Genomic DNA, 19,569 nt, shown 5'->3' with positions numbered 1-19,569 from the left:
GAAACAATTGATTCTCAATGTCTTCATGAACATTATAAAACTCTGGGATGCAAAAAGTAACTTGGATGTTCTGCTGGTCAAAAATGTCTGGTTAGCTTTATTACAGGTTGAATATATATATATATATATATATATATATATGGTAGATCTGAAAATAGCAGATTACCAAAACACCACTGGCCCCAAGGGTTTCGGATGAAGGATACTCAACCTGTACTATTTATTATCAAATGCCAATGGCACAGAACAACCTCATTTGAAAGATCTCGCCCACAATTCTAGAATAGAAGGGTTTTATAAGTTACATAATGAGTGAATGAGATGTTGCAATGTGTGACTCAAAAGCACAGAACAAAATGCATAAAAGTACCAGAATGGAAGTTGCATGTGCCAAGGTGTAGCAAAGAAGAGTACATAGCAGTGTAATTCAATATGAAAAAAAATTTTAATGTCAGATATTTTAACAGTTTATTTTAAAAACTGACTGGATACAAGATTATTCCATTACAATATAATTAAAAACAGGGTATTCAATGAACAAACAAGACATTTTAATGAAAAATAAACTTCAAATGCAATTAAATCATTCATATTTCCTGTAGTGAAAAATTTGACAAGATTTTCCTTAAAATAAATGGTAGAAAAAATTGTAACAATAGTTTTTATTCAATTTTTAAAAAATCACATTTTATGTACAGGAGGCAGTTTTTTGGAACCAACAGATTATAGCTTATTAAAAAATGTTACACCAAAGTGTTGAATAAAGCTGGTGCAGAGGTATAAAGATGATGAATGGTCATAAGTTATATTTGAAGAGTACTTGGTAATGGAATTTTTATTTGGAGATATTAAAATTGTATTTCCAGCAATGACAATCTCTCTTCATTCATTTCTGTACGAGATGTACAAACCAAGTACTAAATTTAGACTCTCAAAAGCAGATTAGATTGATAGCTTCTCTGAATAAAATGAAATTGTAACTTATTGTTTGATTTTAAAATGAAATATTTCCTTCCCTTTGTTTATAATAAACTACTGCAAAATCTAAATTCAGCATTAGTACTGTACTTTTTCTATTAATTTCTACTTCTCTAATTTCTCCAAAGCTCAAATCTCCAATACAGGAATATATTTCCCTTCACCTCGAAAACAACTACACTTTCTCTTACCTAAGCCATTATAGCAGGGCAATCTCCCAAACTACCAGAAACAAGTGCTGATCCAACTGAGGGTTGGTTTGGTTGACAGCCAAACCTGACTGGCAAGGACTGTACTGCCTGCACTAAATTTCAGTCACCCCAATGAAATGGAACAATTTATACTGTCAGATATAAATATTTTAAAAACATTGCAGAGTTACACTATGCTGAAGTGAAATGATACTGCAAACAGCTGTTACCTTCTGCCAAAATATTTAACCCATTTGTAGGGTCTAAAGCGAGTTATTCCACATTACGTACTAAACCCACATGAGTTGACAGCACATGACAGTGATCATCGACAATTCTTTTAGCAAATGACAATTTGTCAACATTCAGCCTAACTGGGAGGCAGAAATTACCAATCAAACAATCTGCATAAAAATTATTCAGAGCTTGAAGGAAAACTTCACCCACCCTTTTGTTCCACACACCAACATTCTTTCCTTGTCACTTAGTAGACAAAGTCAAAAAAGCTCTCACTTACCACACAAAGGGGTACAATTGTCAAGCTCCATCAACACACAGTCCCAAGCAGCCCAACTCCACAGTATGACACCAGCTGGAATTTTTCTAATTTTCTCCCTTTTCTTGAAGTTGGCACTTCCTCAAAATATGAGGAAAGAGCTTTCTAGCTTACTGAAGCTTGAACAATTTGTATTACAACTTCTGGCCTACCATTCAACTTCATTTTAAACACGGAGTCATGGCTTTGGGCGTAATTGGTGATCTGGGCAATTTAGGAAGGTTTTTCCCACCTCAAGTTTCCGTTCCAGCTCATGCTGCTGCTGAATGCAAAATCTGCCACAAACCAGCATTTGGGCAGCGTAAAAAAAAATTTTAAAGAGGAGCTATTTTCAAAATTCCTTGATATATTTAAGAGCGCAGTTTGATTTATTTTATTGAAAATAGGGTTATCGCAAAAATATAAGCATTTAAAATCAGTGGCAATCCATCACCTGAATTTAAATGATTGAAAAAGACTACAAAAGAGTCAGTTTAATTTTAGGGCCTCCTCGAAAGCCATAGTGCACTTAGTGGAAATTCCCAAATAATGGTTAATTCATCCTGGGAATGTTAGCCAGTCTTATGGGCTGGGCCTGCATCTAGCATATTTTTTTAGACTAGTGCTAAAAATTTCAGAAACTTGATTTATGCTTTATGTAATTTGCATTGGTTACATCTATTTTGGGAAAATTGCATTATAAGAAACAGTATAACAAGGCTGATTTTTATTTTAATTCATTAATGGAATGTTGGCATCTCTAGCATGGCCAGCATTTGTATGGACTGCCCTTGAGAAAGTGGTGGCAACCCAACTTCTTGGATCATTGCAGTTTATGTGGTGTAGGTACACCCAGTGTTGTTAGGGAGCACGTTCCAGGATTTTGACCCAGCGACAGTGAAGGAATGGTGATATAGTTCCATGTCAGGATGGTGAGTGACTTAGAGGGGAACTTGCAGGTGGTGGTGTCCCCATGCACCTCTGCTCCTAAATCTTTACATCTGTAATACTTTGCCTGAATTATTGCCTTTGACTGGGGAAGTTCTCAAATTAAAAGATAAAGGGAATGACTGTAAGGGCAAAAGCAACCCTTGAATATTACTTCTAAGTGACCATGCAAGTAACAATGAAGAATGAATGTTGTTAGGCATCACAACTAAGCCATTCAGTTTCCAATACAAATTATTGGATAGCAGTCAGAAGCAAGAACAGTAGTTGATGTTTTTTACTAGCTCTAGCCAATTACGGTGCATCACTGGCTATAAGGCTTAGCCTGGAAAGCTTAGTCAGTGTAACACTTTAATTAGGGCCCCCTGGGAGCTGCAATTCCTGGAGTTACACATTTAAAATTAATGCTGAAATTACTTTTTTTAAAAAATGGATGCCAACTTTCTCACTTTGATTTTACAGTAATGATTGCAAACAATTTTTTTTTTAGCATTTAAAGATATTCTGATAGATCTCACCCCTTATGAAGTGGGGTGAACACTAGAGGTCACAATGTTTTTGTATATCAAAAATCAAGGCAATTGGTGTATTTTGAAGTATTGCATACATGTGTGGCTCAGGTACTAGAGTCTTGGCTCAGACAGGAGAGGTATACGAACTTTAAAAGATTGTAAAATCGTGTCATTAATTCACACTGAAAATTACAAATGGGGCTGTGAACATTTCAAGTTACGTGATTCTCAGCAGACATGTTAACTTTTTAATGTGTTAACATGTCATGTGATGTGATGTATTATGAATTTTACATGTGATTCATAACATGCCTCATTATATTAACTGAAATTTCCAGTACCAATTGTGGAACAAGAATGAACAAAGGAGGACTGTCAGGGTACCAGAAGTGTACTGTTTCTCCCTGTTTCTACGCTACCCATTTGCAATTGTAGGTCCTGGCATAAATGCCTGCCAATAATTGAGAAACACTGTCTATGAGGCAAAGGATAGGTTGGGAGGCAACCACAACTTTGGGACTTGTAGACAACCTTAAATACACTTTTAGTCTGCACAGTCTCAATTTTATATCACGGGTTCGTTCCAAGCTACTGTAGGTGATATCTGCATTATCAGTCTACTGGTCACTCACACATCAATGATATAGCAAATGCATTATATTCAGCAAAGCCAGAAACTTCTTCAACTGCAAGATGCTGCAAGGTAATTTTGTAAATAACTTGCTTTCAGTGTCAGTAACTGTATCCTCATTACCAATTCTAGATACCTCCCAACGAGTGCCAGAGCTACATTACCACTTTAAAAGGTTTAAGCATGTGTCAAAGTGACTGTCTAACCACCATCCCCCTACATACATAATGTTCGTATCAATCTATGAGTCTATAAATGCATTGAGTAAAGACAAGAATAGGATTAAACCCTCAAAGAACCAACAGAAGCAGAGGGCCAAATGGTCTCCTATGATGGTGTAAAATTGAAGGATCCAAGTGGATGGCATTTATTGTCTCTTTATGGCACAATAATATTGGCAACTTGAGTTGGAAATGTTAGCCATTGGTGCTTGTGCTTCATTTCAGATTTATCCATTTAAGTAATTCTCTCTGGATGAAGCACACTGGCTAGCTGACTGCAGAGTGCCACTAAGTGTTGGTTGTGTATGGTTAGGGCCCTCAAGTTAAGTCAGCCACATCTAGGGCCACAGCAGTTGATGCTCACTCTGGTGTATTTAATTAATAGTGGTGCAATAACCAAATTGTAAATTTGCATCTTCTATTCTGCATTTCAAATGGGATGATGTACCTGGACTTAAAAAGTCATCAGTAGCATCTAAGAATAAATTTATATTTTTTGTTTGTGTTTTTAACTGTTTTGCTCAAACTTTCTGCAATTTAAAATATGCATTTTAAGGGGTGGTGGATGGGGTTGGGGTGGAAACATCAATTTGTATAGAATTAGGACCAACATAGAAAATGTTGGTATTCATACATTATATCTACATAACTTCTCAAAAAGACAATCATTATCATGGTTTGGAGAACTGTTCTTTTGGCTGGGGAAGAGGAGGAGAAACAAACAAATTAAATGCTGTAATTTGTATAATTGTATACTGTGATTATACGTAACTGGTGGACCTATCCCTTCAATCTGGGGAGGCGGTGGCATAATGGTAATATCACTGACTAATCTAGAGGCCCAGGTTAATGCACTGGGGTTCATATCTTCCACCATGGCAATAGGTAATAGCAAAAGAAGCAATGGCGACATAAGGAAAAGCTTTCACACAGTAAGTGGCCGGGATCTGGAGTGCACTTCCTGAGAATGTGGAGGAGCCAGGTTCAATCGTGGCATTCAATAGGGGATTGGACTGTTATCCGAAAAGGATGGATGTGCAGGGCTATGGGAGAAGGTGGGGAGTGGCACTAGGTACATTTCTCTTACAGAGAGCTGGCGCAGATATGGCGGGCTGAATGGCCTCCTCCTGTGCTGAAACAATTCTGTGATTTTGTGCTTAGGTATCAGGCTAATATTTTTCACAATAATGCCCCACTAAATAAAAGTAACCACAACCAATTCTAAAATGCTGCCTTCATATCAATACCTAATGCATAATTACTGTGCTTTCTCCATGTTCTTTGTAGGTCGTTCACCCCTTACCATGAATGGCTTCACAAACAAAACACATTCAATCTACTCATCACATTTAAAAAAACACACAAGCCTCTGAAGTTATCTCAAACTTCCGCAAGTGACATACGACCAATATTACACTGAGCACTGTGTTGTAATTTCTAAAATGCCTCCTACAGGAATAGGATTAAGTTACACTGCATCTGTAACTATTTCAGTACTTAGTGAATATTTGTTCAGTTATAAATGACAATAGAGAGAAACTCAGTACTTCAGAGTGTACGAATGACCTTCAAAAAAATTATTTGCATTTTTCCTTCACCAGCACCCCAACCCCTCCTTCCAGGAATAGGGGAAATCAAATTGCTCACAGCCTCCTCAATGTTTCCCAAATATGTCTGACATTTCAAAATCAAAAAGAAAATTCAAACCATTCGAACCAAGGGGCTGTGTCATCACAATTTTTGTGCTTTTTACCCAACACTTATTTGATCTGAGTATTGCTGAAAAGGTCTTGTACTCATTAGGACAATTCACAAAGGAACAACAATTTATACTGCATGAGAAGAGTGCTGATTGATTGGCAAGTGGACTCTGATTGGTAGAGGCGCTGCCATGGATAATGCACCAGTACGATTTCAGCAATACTCAAGTTCTGTACAACCAAATGACCATTTATTTAACTTCTTGACAATCTGTGCTAAAACATTAAAAAATAACCGTCCACCTGCTCTTAAAAGGGGTCATTATTTTGTCTTGTCTATTGCCAGAGTGATCAATAAAGCTGAAAAATATTCACAGGTAGTGTCCAAAATCAGTCTTTTGTGTTTTCTCTTGTTATCTACACCTAACACCAAAGTGGCTTAAGTTAAAAGATAGAAGTGATCGCCTATAAAGAAAATCCTATTGTTGCCAAAAAAAAAATGCAGGTGAAATCCCTTTCTCAATGGCAAAGTGCTTTAAAATAAGCACCAAAAAGCAAAACAAGCTCAGACCTCTAAACAAAATAATCACCATTTCCTCAGCTTAACTCCAGCTTGTTGGAATAATCTTGCAAGGTATCATGTTGTTGCAGGTTACTGCAGCAAATATAATTAAGAGTGGTCATATTTTTTGCAGACTACAGTCATTTTTGCAAACCTTATATGATGCAGAACACATTTTCTTCCAGCAGCTGTCCTTTGTATCATCTTCAGAAAGGACTTCAATTTGTGTGGCCCATAAAATACAGACCTTTTAGACTGCAGTACAGGGGTTCTCCATGCTTTAACTTGGTTTCTCACTAAACTCATAGCAGAAACAAAACTGCATCAAAAATTTGTGTCGCTTTGGGACACAAATTTGTGTCACAATAGCCAAATTTTGGAAAGCATAGTAGAGGGTGACTGAAAAAACCAATGAAAAACAAGGGGTGATTATATTCAGGAAATACAACAATCTCACTGAAAAAAAACAGAACACCTTCCACTCCATTTAAACACAGTTTTGTAAAGCAAAAGGACGTTGCACTGGTAGATGATGACAAAATAATTAACCAACTCAATCTTGTAATATTTAGTTGGCAATCTCTGGACGTTTCCTTCAGTTTAAAGGCCAGTTGCCAGTTTCTTCGTAATGTTTTTCAGTTAGCTGAAGAACTGTAAAACAGTGAACAGATTGTCCATATGAGATAGTAGTTGGAATTCCTCAGGACTATACGTAAGCTGAGCTGTGAATAAGAAAGCAACTTCAGTGATAAAATGTCCAATGGTTATGATAAAAAAAGAAATTTAATTTATGTAGTCTACTGATACAGATTTTAAGATCTATAATACAACATAAGAAAAATGACAAAAGACCAGCTGATCCACTTAGCCTGTTCTTTCCCAGCATAACATCCACATACCGTAGCCTTCCCTCCCACACAGTTATGCAATGTCTTTGAGTAAGGAAAAAGAAAATCAATTAAGATAAATGTAGAAAAAATAAAATCTAGAAAATTCCTCTCTGGTTCCCAAAGGCAATCGGGCATCCTACAAAAGACTACCGCAACTGGATGACAACACAAAATCTATCCTCCAAGGTCTATTTCTGTACCATCCTTCTCATCTTCCGTATCATGTACCAACAGCAGCTGAAGTTTGGGGCGGTGGGGAGATGGGGGCGGGTGGTGATTTGCCTCAAGGCATTTACCAACACAATGCAGGAGTCGATGACGTTTTGATGTTCTCTGTCTCACCTTGGTTAACCTACAGTGTTGTAATGACACAGCCTCTGTGAAACGGTATGCGGATAGCGATGCTGAAATTCTAGCCCACTATTCATACAACAATGCTTTACTTCAAACACACCACAGGAAAATGTGTTAAACACGATATATTTGCTGGTTTTAAATCATTAGTTGAAATCTCATACTTATTCCAGATTTCTGATTTTCAAAAAATGAAGACTGGAAAAAGGTAAAGATTTGGAATTGTACCAGCTGGATGCATACATACCACACTAACAAAGAGGCAGTGCCTTCTTGGTCAAAATGCCATTCTTATCTGACTCTTGTCTTTTCCTTCTGATCCTGGGAAGATAAGACATATGGTAGGTTACTGATTCAATAGTTTCAGTACCATTTGCTTCACATTCAGGCAAATAATTAAGGTGATTCATGAACCAGCATACTGAAGATTTGTTTTTTGTATGGAGGGTATTTTATGAAGAATTTTGGCAGACAATTGATAACCCATAAGCAGAATGACTGAACAACCTACTCGGTACTCTCAATTTATGATTAGCATCACAGGTAAATCATTACCATGCCTTCGTTTCATTCATTACGTCTTTATGTTTTTGTTCCAATAGAGCTGGAAATGGTAAGTTATTATTGGCTACTTTTGGAGGGCATGGGGTGTAGAGGTTTGTCTCCGAGGGTCTTAAAAGCAGGAGCTGCTAACTTAAAAGGAAAAAGCATATAACTGCGCAAAGATGAGTGGCAGGGCAGATGATTGGTCAGAACATAAAGAATGGCAGAGAATTACTAAAAGGTTAATCAGGAGAAAGAAATTAGAGTATGAGAGAAGAAATGTAAAAACAGATAGCAAGAGTTTCTACAGATACTTAAAAAGGAAAAAAGTAAAGTGAGTGTTGGTCTTCTAGAGAGAGAGAGAGAGAGAATGGGGAGTTAATAGTAGATAATAAGGAAATGGCTTATGAATTTAACAAATATTTTGCTTCTGTCTTCACTACAGAAGATACAAAAAAATTCCAGTCAATAGCTGTAAATCAGGAGGTGGAAGGGAGAGAGGAACTTGGTAAAATTACAACCACGAAGGAAGCGTAACAGAGCAAAATGGTGGAGCTGTGGGCTGACAAATCTCCGTGTCCTGATGGACTTCACCCCAAGGTCTTAAAAGAGGCGGCTAATGAGGTAGTATAAGCGTGGCATTAATTTTCCAAAATTCGCTAGATTCTCGAAAGGTTCCATCAGGTTGGAAAGTAGCAAATATAACCCTTTTATTCAAGAAAGGAGGGACGCAGAAAAAGGGAAACTATCGGCCAGTTAACTTGACATCTGTTGTGGGGAAGGTGTTAGAGTCGATCATCGAAGAGGTTATAGCTGGGCACTCAAGGTATTCGGGAAGCTACAGCATGGTTTTGTGAAAAGGAAAGCATGTTTAACCAATTTATTGGAGTTCTTTGAAGGAATAATATACACTATGGATAAAGGGGAGTCTGTAGACATGCTGTACTTGGATTTCCATAAGGCATTTGATAAGGTGCAACATCAAAGGTTATTGCGGAAAATAAAAACACATGCTGTAGAGGGTAACATATTAGCATAGATAAAAGAAAGGCTGGCTGGCAGAAACTAGAGTATGCATAAATGGGTCTTTTTCTGATTGGCAGGACGTGATGAGTGGAGTCCCGCAGGAACCTTAATTATTTGCCTCATCTTTTTTACAATTTCAATCAATGATTTACATGAGGGGAGTGAAGGCATGGTAGTTAAATTTCTAGATGAGACAAAGATAGGTAGGAAAGCATGTTATGAAGAGGCATAAGGATATAGATATTGCTGGAAAAAAAGAGACATGTTGAAGCCTTTTGTCTTGCACTCACCAGGACACTGCGCAAGAAACCAATATAAGGGGAAAACAATAATTCATACTGTATGAGAAGAGAGTAATGATTGGTTGGCAAGTAGATTCTGATTGGTAGAGGCCTTGCCATGGAGAATGCACCAGTGATGGTGATTGACAGTTAATTCCAAGCTTTGTTTAAAATTTAAACCAGGCAGCTTGACCCTGATTGGTCAAGGCATTTTCCTGAGGAATGAGTCAGTGAATGGCTGTCACTTATTTTGTTTAGCTAAATCAGGCATGTGTACATATTCTTTCTGTCTGCAAAGACCAGGACCCTGTATAACTTCCAGTACACGCAAATGCGCCACATTGCGATCCCAACTGACAATCTTAAATTGGTTGTCAGTGTAATTCTAAGCACACTGAGGATTATCCAGCAAAGAATATAGATTGGTTGAGTGAGTGGGCAAAAAATCTGGCAGATGGAGTATGTGTGAAAATGTGAAGTTGTTCATTTTGGCAGGAAGAATGAAAAAAGCAGAATATTACTTAAATGAAGGATGCCTGCAGAATTCCAAGGCGCAGAGGGATCTAGGTATTCTATTGCACTAGTCATAAAAAGTTAGTACGCAGGTACAGCAAGTAACTAAGTCGGCTAATGGAATGCTATCCTTTATTATGAGAGGAATTGAATGTAAAAGTAAGGATGTTATGCTTCAGTTACACAGGGCATTGGCGAGACCACATCTTAAATAGTGTGTGCAGTTTTAGTCTCCGTATTTAAGGAAGGATGTAAATGTACTGGGAGCGGTTTACTAGGTTAATACCTGGAATGCGCAGGATGTCTTAGGAGGAAAGATTAGACAGACTAGGCTTGTTTCCACTGGAGTTTAGAAGAGTGCGGGGTGACTTTATTTAAATATATGAGATCCTGAATGGTATTGACAAGGTGGGTTTGGAAAGGATGTTTCCAATTTGGATGAGTCCAGAATTAGCGGTTGCTCTTTTAGGACAAAGTTGAGGAGAATTAATTTTTTTTTTGAGGGTTGTGTGACTTTTGAACTCTCTGTCTCTGAAAGTAGTGGAGGCGGGGGTCACTGAATATTTTTAAGGCAGAGGTAGATAGATTCCTGTTAGGCAAGGGAATCAAAAGGTTATCAGAGGTAGATGGGAATGTGGAATTTGAAATGCAAACAGGTCAGCCATTATCTTATTGAATGGCAGAGCAGGCTTAAGGGGCTGAATGGACTACTTCTGGTCCTATTTTGTATGTTCATATGTAAGGTAGTAGATGCATTGGTTGTAATTTTTCAACATCCCTTAGGTTCTGGAAAGGTCCCTTCAGATTGGAAAATTCTCTATTCAAGAAAGGAAGGAGACAAAAAGCAGGAAACCAAAGGCCAGTTAGCCTAACATCTGTCATAAGGAAAATGCTAGAATCTATTATTAAGGAGGTTATAGCAGGGCACAAAGAAAATCTCAATGCAATCAGGCAGAGTCAATATGGTTTTGTGAAAGGTAAATCGTGTTTGACTAATTTATTTGAGTTCTTTGAGGTAACAAGCAACATAGATAAAAGGGAACCTGCAGATACGCTGTACTTAGATTTCCAGAAGGCATCTGTCAAGATGCCACATCAAAGGTTACTGTTACAGGAAACAGAGAGCAAGTGTAAATGGGTCATTTTTGGGTTGGCATGATGAAACAAGTGCAGTGCCACAAGGATCAGTGCTGGGCCCTCAAATATTTAAAATCTATATTAATGGCTTGGGTGACAAGACCAAATGTATGGTTGCTGAATTTTCTGATGACACAAAGATAGGCAGGAAAGTAACTTGAGAAGTGGACATAAGGAGTCCGCAAAGAGCAGGCAAAAGTTTGGCAGATGGAGTATAATTTGGGAAATTGTGAACATGTCTACTTTGGCAGGAAGAATAGAAAAGCAGCATATTGTTTAAATTGAGAGAGATTGTAGAACTCTGAGGTACAGAGGGATCTGGTTGTCCTGTACATGCATCACAAAAAGTTAGTATGCAGGTACAGGCAGTGATTAGGAAGGCAAATGCAATGTTGTTGTTTATTGACAGGGAAATGGAATATAAAAGTAGGGATACTTTGCCACAGTTGTACAGGGTGTTGTTGAGACCACATCTAGAGCACTGGGTACAGTTTTGGTCTTCTCAATTAAGAGAGGACATAATTGCATTAGCAGTTCAGAGCAGATTCACTCAATTGATTCTTGGGATGGAAGTGTTATCTTAAGAAGAAAGGCTGGGCAGGTTGGGGCTATATCCGTTGAAGCTTAGATTAACGAGAGGCAATCTTATTGTAACATATAAGATCTTGAGGGGACTTGACAGGGTGGATGCTGAAAGGATGTTTCCCCTTATGAGAGAGACTAGAACAAGGGGATACAGTTCAAAAATAAAGGCTCTCCCATTTAAGACGGAGATCTCTGTCACAAGACTGTGGAACTCTCTTCTCCTAGACAGCAGTGATCAGGCAGCATCATTGAATATTTTTAAGGCAAAGGTACATAAATTCTTGACTAACAAAGGAATCAAAATATATTGGGGATAGGCAAGATAATTAAGTTGAGGCCATGATCTTGTAAAATGGCAGAGCAGGCTCAAGGGGCCGAATGGTTTACTCCTGCTCCTAATTCAAATGTTCGTATTGAAATACTTAAAATAATTAATATTGTTTTAATATTCTTCACAGTTAATGATTAAACCCTAACACTCATCCTTAGTCATAAGTAAGAATTACAAAAACATGAGATCAAAAAATAATTCAAATGCTGTTTTTTATACCATAACAGAAATGTAGCAACTGCTATGGATATTCCAACTGAGACGGTAACCGAGATCAATACGACAATCTCTCTATCCAGGACATCAGAACCTGTGGCTGAAGCAACAGAAACAGGTCAGTTTATACGGTATGGAACCATAAGTAAAACAATGTCAAACAAATGTCTCAAAATCTGGATTTCATTGATGGTTATTAATTTTTATTAGTTTTTAGAAAAAAATGGACCGCAAACTATAAAATTATTTTCACTTCAATTTGTGAGGAGGATAACAGCACAGAAGGAAGCCATTTACTTGTCATGTCTATGCTGGTTCTCTGCAAGAGCTACTCAGCTAGTCCCCACTCCCCTGTCTTTCCCTTTAGCTCTGCAATTGTTTTTACTTTGGTTAATTATCCAACTCCTTTTTCAAAGCCACGACAAAATCTGCCTCCACCACACTCTCAGGAAGTACATTCCAAATCTTAACCACTTGCTGTGTAAAAAAGCTTCTCCTCATGTCGCCTCTGGTTGTTTTGCCAATCACTTAGAACATAAGAACTAAGAGCAGGAGTAGGCAATTCAGCCCCTTGAACCTGCCCCACCATTCAATATGATCGTGGCTGATCTCATTTCAGCCTCAACTCCAATTTCCCACCCTCTCTCCATAACCTTTCAACCCATTACTAATTAAAAATGTCTATCTCCTCCTCAAATTTATTCAGTGTCCCAGCATCCACTGCATTCTGAGGTAGTGAATTCCACAGATTCACGACCCTTTGAGAAAAGTTATTCCTCCTCATCTGATTTAAATCTACAACCCCATTAGTCTAAAACTATGGCCTCTCATTCTAGAATGCCCCACAAGAGGAAACATACACTCCGTGTCTACTTTGTTTATCCCTTTTAGCATCTTATATATCTTAATTAGATCTCCTCTCATCCTTCTAAACTCTAGAGAGTACAGGCCTAAACTGCTCAATCTCTCCTCATAAGACAAGCCCCGCATCTCTGGAATCAATCTAGTAAACCTCCTCTGAACCGCCTCCAGTGCAACTACATCCTTCCTCAAGTAAGGGGACCAAAACCATGCAAAGTACTCCAGGTGCGGTCTCACCAATGCCTTGTACAGTTGCAACAACACTTCCCTTCTTTTATATTTTTAGAAAATATTTTTATACTTAAATCTGTGTCCCCGATACTTGACTCATCTGCTAATGGGCAGCATTTATCCCTATCTACTCTGCCCAGAACCTTCATGATTTTGTACACCTCGATCAAATAACCTCTCAACCTTCTCCTAAAAAAGAACAGTCAATTTATCCTAAACAAAAACAGAATTACCTGGAAAAACTCAGCAGGTCTGGCAGCATCCGATGCTGCCAGACCTGCTGAGTTTTTCCAGGTAATTCTGTTTTTGTTTTGGATTTCCAGCATCCGCAGTTTTTTTGTTTTTAGTCAATTTATCCTCCTTATTGAAGTTTCTTACCCCTGGAAGCATTCTCATAAATCTTTTCGGCACCCTCTCTAAAGCCTTCCCCATCTTTCCTAGAGAGTGAAATTGCATTAAACGCCAATCCTTTTCTTCATTCAGTTCATTTTAAAATAAAACTCAGAAAGTTTAAGACTTACATAGGAAGCATTTGTAAAAAAACTAAAAAAGGCCCGCAAGTTTCTCGCAGTCAGACTTTGCTCTCTGGATTTTTGTACTGCCCAATAAGCCCTTATCGTTAAGTGATTCATTGAGTTAGGAGCTTTTGTTTTAGAAGAACAACCTCAAAGTTAAAATAGGATAGCAAAAACACCTTTAAAGGAATCCTGAGTTGGTGGCCTCTAAAACAGCTGTGGTAATAATGGGCAGTATTTAATGGAGGTGGCTGGAGTCTTGCCTGCTGACTGGAGAGCCAGCAAGATCCCTGCATTGCCTCTTTTCAGAAAGACCCACTGGATTAAGTGCAAATCAGGCACTTAACTGGGCAGTGGCAGGCCTTCCCCAGATCAAGGCCCCCAGGGACAGAAGCTGTGCACACTGAGAGCTGTCGTCCAAAGGATAACAGCTCTTCATTGCTTGACAGCAGTGGCTGCTGTCAGTACCACAACTACCCGAGGCCCAGGATTGCTGATAGACTCAAGCACAGGTTAAGTCAGGATGGGAGTGGGCTCGCAGGGTCTGCAGCAGGACAGGTGATGGCTCTCAGTTTCCTGATGTCAGGTCCCTCAATCAGGCACGGTCCCTCGATCAGGCAGAGCGTGTATGAATGAGGGAACCCCCACACTACATCCGCCGCTCACCGCTGGGTGAATATCAGCTACAGTGGGGTAAGGCCCTTAAGCAGCAGGTTGGGAAGACTGTCCACGTGCCTTCCTGCCAAAAACTTAATTGAGGTAGAGGCAGAAAGATGGCAGGGTCCCCACTTGCCAGCCTCCCACCTGATTCCAACTTAAATATCTATTGGACTAGATATGTCAATTAAAAACGTTCTTGCTTTCTTTTAGAAATTCTCTCCCTTTATCTCTCTGCTTTTTCAACTCCCTCGTTTTCTTAATAATCTTTTCAAAACCCTTTGATCAAACTATTAGTCACTATTGCTACCTTCTTTAGCTCACAATCAATTTTTGGCTGACTATGGTTTTATGAAAAGCCATGGATTCTTTTTCTATGTTAGATCTGCTATACAAATGTAAGTTCCTTTGCTGTTTACACCATAAAAGTGTTTAAGTTTGTTATATTATGTGTATATTAGGCACAGAAACTGATCTTTATATACTTAAATGCAGAAAATAATAATTCAAACAATCAGTACTTTTGGTATACTGGTATTCAGTGAAAGGTACTTTTCCCTTATTTGATTTAATATGTAAAATGGATATTCCAAAAAATACAACATACAGAAGAATTCATTGGATGCAGTGTTCAAACTGGCTTAATAATATAAATAAAGTTTATGCCAGATTTCTTTCCTCCCCATATGATTGATGAACATATTCACACAAGCAGCATTTTCCACTCCTGACTTAAGCCTACTTCCCGATGGCATTTGGCTTTAACATTAATTCTTGACACAGTACCAAAAGTAACATTAGACTCTGATCTTACTTGAAAGGATTGAAGTTGAAGAAAAGCTAGGCTCTGTTGGTTGACTGTATGTGTGCACAAAGTCCGTCATCAATGTGGTGACAGTAGTTTGGATGCTTTCCGTAGATGTTTCTGCAATGCATAAATATTAATTAATAGATTTCAAAAGTCAAATCAAATTATACAAGAGCGTTCTACACCCCAAAGGCCTTCATGAAAGAGGCTCCTTATGTGGCAACTTTGCATATTGTATGCTTTTAGCTTGGGGACCAAATGGTCTCAATATTACCGCTGCAACATTAAGTCTATTCCCCCTACATCCCCACACATGGATGTGGATTTCCAATGTGCCAGAGCTACAGTAGTTCGACTACTCAGTGTTCAAATGAATATTCAACGATGTAACTAGGATTTTGCATAACTGGATAGAACAGGCAAAAACAGTGCCCTAAGGAATAGTATGTAATCAATTTAAATGTCATATTACACAGTCTGATCACAATTACAGGACTGAAATAGGTACTGAAAGCTGCTATGACCTCAACAACCACTTGACTAGTCTTTGTGCATCGCTTACCAGCTAAAATCAGCTTCTTTTTTTACATTACCATGTTATGTACTGTCCTGCAACTGGAGTTCAGGCAAGTGGGCTGTTCATTGTCTTAATATCGCTTTATAGTTGGCTACTGAAGTGCAGAAAGAAAGAGAAAATGTAATTCCACTTCGGTCTGCTCGCCTTTCAACTGATGAAGCAGCTGGCTCGAATATGCACAGAATTTTTTCCAATGTCTTGGCCAATATTTACCTCTTGTTGTTTACAAAATGGCTGATTTTCTTCTGGAACACTCTTTCAGAAACTAGGTGAATTGCAAAAAATTGAAAATGAACTGATTATATCCCAAGGGGTGAGCTTCCTGTGTTTGAAAGTCAGATGGGTCATATAGGAATGACTTTGTTCCTTAATGAGTTTTAATACTAGCATTTCTAAATACCTTCCAATGGCACATCACTTTCATCAGTGATGTATTTTTACCCTTTATCTTTACCGACTGCCCTCAGCCATCCGTGACCAATAAAGAAAGTCAAGATTTGCAGCTCTCAAACAACTGTGCATGCGCAATATGTTCTGTTGCTGCTTGTGCTATGAAATTCATCTGCAAGTAAATGGAGCAGGTTCAACCGAACCAACTGCTGAAGCACATCACAAAACTAAAACCATTTCTACTTGGTGATTCTGCAACATAAAAAGGTTTCAAGTGCTTTTGTAGCTCTGTACGTAGATTATGCTTACCACTCGATGTCATGACAAGTACTTCCGAACTCCAATCGCTCCACTTCCCATTGTCAAAAGAATCTTTTGCTTTAACACGAATCACATACATCTGAGCAGCAATAGCATCGGTGATGATTTCTGCTTTCGTTTTAGTCTCCAACTGAAAATGAAGGGAAAAATAAGAATCTAGGAGGATTCCAAATATTGTGATCATCCCTGTTCTATGGTAAAACAAAAACAGAATTACCTGGAAAAACTCAGCAGGTCTGGCAGCATCGGCGGAGAAGAAAAGAGTTGACGTTTCGAGTCCTCATGACCCTTCGACAGAACTGTTCTATGGTGATCATTCCAGTAGGCAGAGCAACATTCTAACTTCAAGGCTCTTTTCACGTGAATGCTCTATTTTGACAGTAGAGTGCCTCAAATCCAGCTACCCAAAAACTGGCAGTGTCCTATCACGGATCACTGTGTATAGTGCGCTGTAAGATCAAGCCCCACTGGTCCCCGAGCCGCGATAAATGTGAAAAGGTTTGATTAACCCACCTAAGTGTTTAATTTAGGTTAACAGAATATGTGCACCAGCTTGTAAACTTAATAAGTAAGTAACTGTTTATTAAACAAATTATCTTTAACCAGTGGCAAAAGAAAGAAATATGAACTGCTAATTTCTAACACTATAAACTAAATTATACCCCTTCTTAAATCCCTATACACACACATACAAGACCCATAAAAGCATGGATTTAAGGGTGGTTCAATTGCACCAATTCTGGAGTAAAGGATTCAATTGGTTGATTTTGTTCGATATCTTCCAAATTTCTTTCAGTTCTTTGTTAATGACGTGAGGTGGTCTTCCAGCACTTTCAGTTTTTTTAAAAACAAAAGCAAAAAACTGCGGATGCTGGAAATACAAAATAAAAACAGAACCACCTGGAAAAACTCAGCAGGTCCGGCAGCATTGGCAGAGAAGAAAAGAGTTGACATTTCGAGTCCTCATGACCCTTCGACAGGACTAGGTGAACCCCAGGAAGGGTTGGAATATAAGCTGGTTTAAGGTGGTGGTGGGGTTGGGTGGGGGGGAGAGAAGTGGAGGGGGTGGTGTGGTTGTAGGCAAAAGCAGTGATAGAAGCAGATCATCAAAAGATGTTGAAACATAAGCTGGTTTAAGGTGGTTTTTTGTTTAGTTGAGCACTTGCCTTTCAATGTCTCTAATGGTGATTTTCTCTTTTTCTTCTTGACAAGGGTTTTCAGAGAGAGAGCAGGTTTATAGAGATATAAGAAGAAAATGCCAGCTAGCTATTATTGTAGGATTACTGGAATCTTACACACACAGGAGGGCGGGGTTTTAGGTCTTTTTCCTTTCAGGCTAGGAACTATTCTGCGGCACTGCTCTCACACAAACCCTGGTCAGGAGCCAAGTAAAACATTGTTGTCAGGCAGTTCCCCATTAGACCGGACTCCTCTTTGGCACCATCATGTCTTTCATGGCCCACTCTGTTCCAGGACAGCAACATTGTATATGTCCCTCACACTGTTTCAGTAGACATGTCTTTCAAATTGCAGCCATTGTAATTTTAGTCCACAGTGCAACAGAAATAAAAAGGTAGGTTCTTTACAACAGTCCAACAGAAATAAAATGATATGTTCTTTACATTGTGAAAAGCAGATATTTTTCCCATGCTCCAGTGAACCTTGACCCCACCAGGCTCTGTTGGAAAAATTTGGGGAGTTGCTTCAGTGTCTGAGGAGTCACGAATGATACTGTTTGGCTTCATGTGCCCATTTACTTTAGAAAAACTGAAGTCAGTGGAAATGGGGGGAAAACTGTCCATTGATTGGAATCATACCTAGCACAAAGGAAGGTGGTTGTGGTTGTTGGAGGTCAATCATTTCAGTCCCCAGATTTCGCTGCAGGAGTTCCTCACGGTAGTGTCCTAGGGTCAACCATCTTCAGCTGCTTCATCAAAGACCTTGCCTCCATAAGTCAGAAGTGGGGATGCTCGCTGATGATTGCACAATGTTCAGCACCACTCGTGACTCCTCAGATACTGAAGCAGTCTGTATCCATATGCAACAAGGCCTGGACAACAACTCAGGCTTGGGCTGATAAAGTAACATTCGTGCCAGGCAATGACTACCTCCAACAAGAGAGAATCTAGCCATCTCTCCTTGACATTCAATCGCATTACCATCACTGAAGCACCCACTACCAACAACTTGAGGGTTACTGTTGAGCAGAGACGGAACTAGAATAGCCATATAAACACTGTGGTTACAAGAGCAAGTCAGGGGCTGCGAATTCTGGAGAGTAACTCACCTTCTGACTCCCCAAAGCCTGACAACCATCTACAAGGCTCAAGTCAGGAGTGTGATGGAAAATTCTCAATTTTTCTGGATGAGTGCATCTCCAACAGCACTCAAGAAGCTCGACACCATCCAGGACAAAGCAGCCTTCTTGATCTGCACCTCATTCACCACCTTTAAACTTTCACTCCCTCTGCCACTGACGCACAGTGGCAGCAGTGTGTGCCATCTACAAGATGCACTGCAGCAACTCAAGGGCTCTTTCAACAGCACCTTTCAAACCCATGACTTCTACCACTTAGAAGAACAAGGGCAGCAGATGCATGGGAGCACATTCAAGTCCCCCTCCAAGTCACATACCATCCTGATTTGGAAATGTATCACCATTCCTTTACTGTTGTTGGGTCAAAATCCTGGAACGCTGTTCCTAACAGCACTGAGTGCGTTCTTAAAACACAGCGGTTCAAGAAGGCAGCTCACTACCATGCCTTCGAGGGCAACTGGGGATGGGCAATAAATACTGGCCTAGCCAGTGACACCCGGACTCCATAAATAAATTTTTAAAAATTTCTTGTGCTTCAGTAAACGCTGACCTCACTGGACCCAGTGCAGATGTGACAGAGACAGTTGAATTTACCCAGGAACAACAAATGACTCTTGCAGAACCCAATGAGGTAGAATATTTAGCCTTGGGATCACACCATATGCCTATTCCTGCTACAGTTCAGGGTACCGGTAATGAGTTATGATGTTATTAAGGCCACCCAAATAGAAGCCCACA

The 19,569-nt window shown here is 39.1% G+C and overlaps 1 protein-coding gene across 2 annotated transcripts in view; it reads right to left on the bottom strand.

Moving 5' to 3' along the window:
- Nucleotides 1-426: 426 nt before the first annotated feature.
- The window catches only part of il11ra (interleukin 11 receptor, alpha), a 113,384-nt gene continuing 94,241 nt past the window's right edge, over nucleotides 427-19,569 (bottom strand). Inside the window, exons 8-12 of one of the 2 annotated variants that reach the window (XM_041188104.1) lie at nucleotides 16,503-16,644; nucleotides 15,233-15,343; nucleotides 12,158-12,254; nucleotides 7,770-7,843; nucleotides 427-7,000 (exon numbers count right to left, since the gene is read on the bottom strand). In XM_041188104.1, the coding sequence (XP_041044038.1) occupies nucleotides 7,774-7,843; nucleotides 12,158-12,254; nucleotides 15,233-15,343; nucleotides 16,503-16,644 (420 nt within the window). In that variant the 3' untranslated portion in view covers nucleotides 427-7,000; nucleotides 7,770-7,773. The remainder of the gene's footprint in view (nucleotides 7,001-7,769; nucleotides 7,844-12,157; nucleotides 12,255-15,232; nucleotides 15,344-16,502; nucleotides 16,645-19,569) is intronic. The other variant, XM_041188113.1, reaches the window with a different exon arrangement.

The sequence above is a fragment of the Carcharodon carcharias genome, chromosome 1 (assembly GCF_017639515.1).
Source record: "Carcharodon carcharias isolate sCarCar2 chromosome 1, sCarCar2.pri, whole genome shotgun sequence".
In the NCBI taxonomy this organism is placed as follows: domain Eukaryota; kingdom Metazoa; phylum Chordata; class Chondrichthyes; order Lamniformes; family Lamnidae; genus Carcharodon; species Carcharodon carcharias.
Note: the sequence above shows the minus strand (reverse complement) of the source record. Positions and strands in the feature narration are given on the sequence as shown.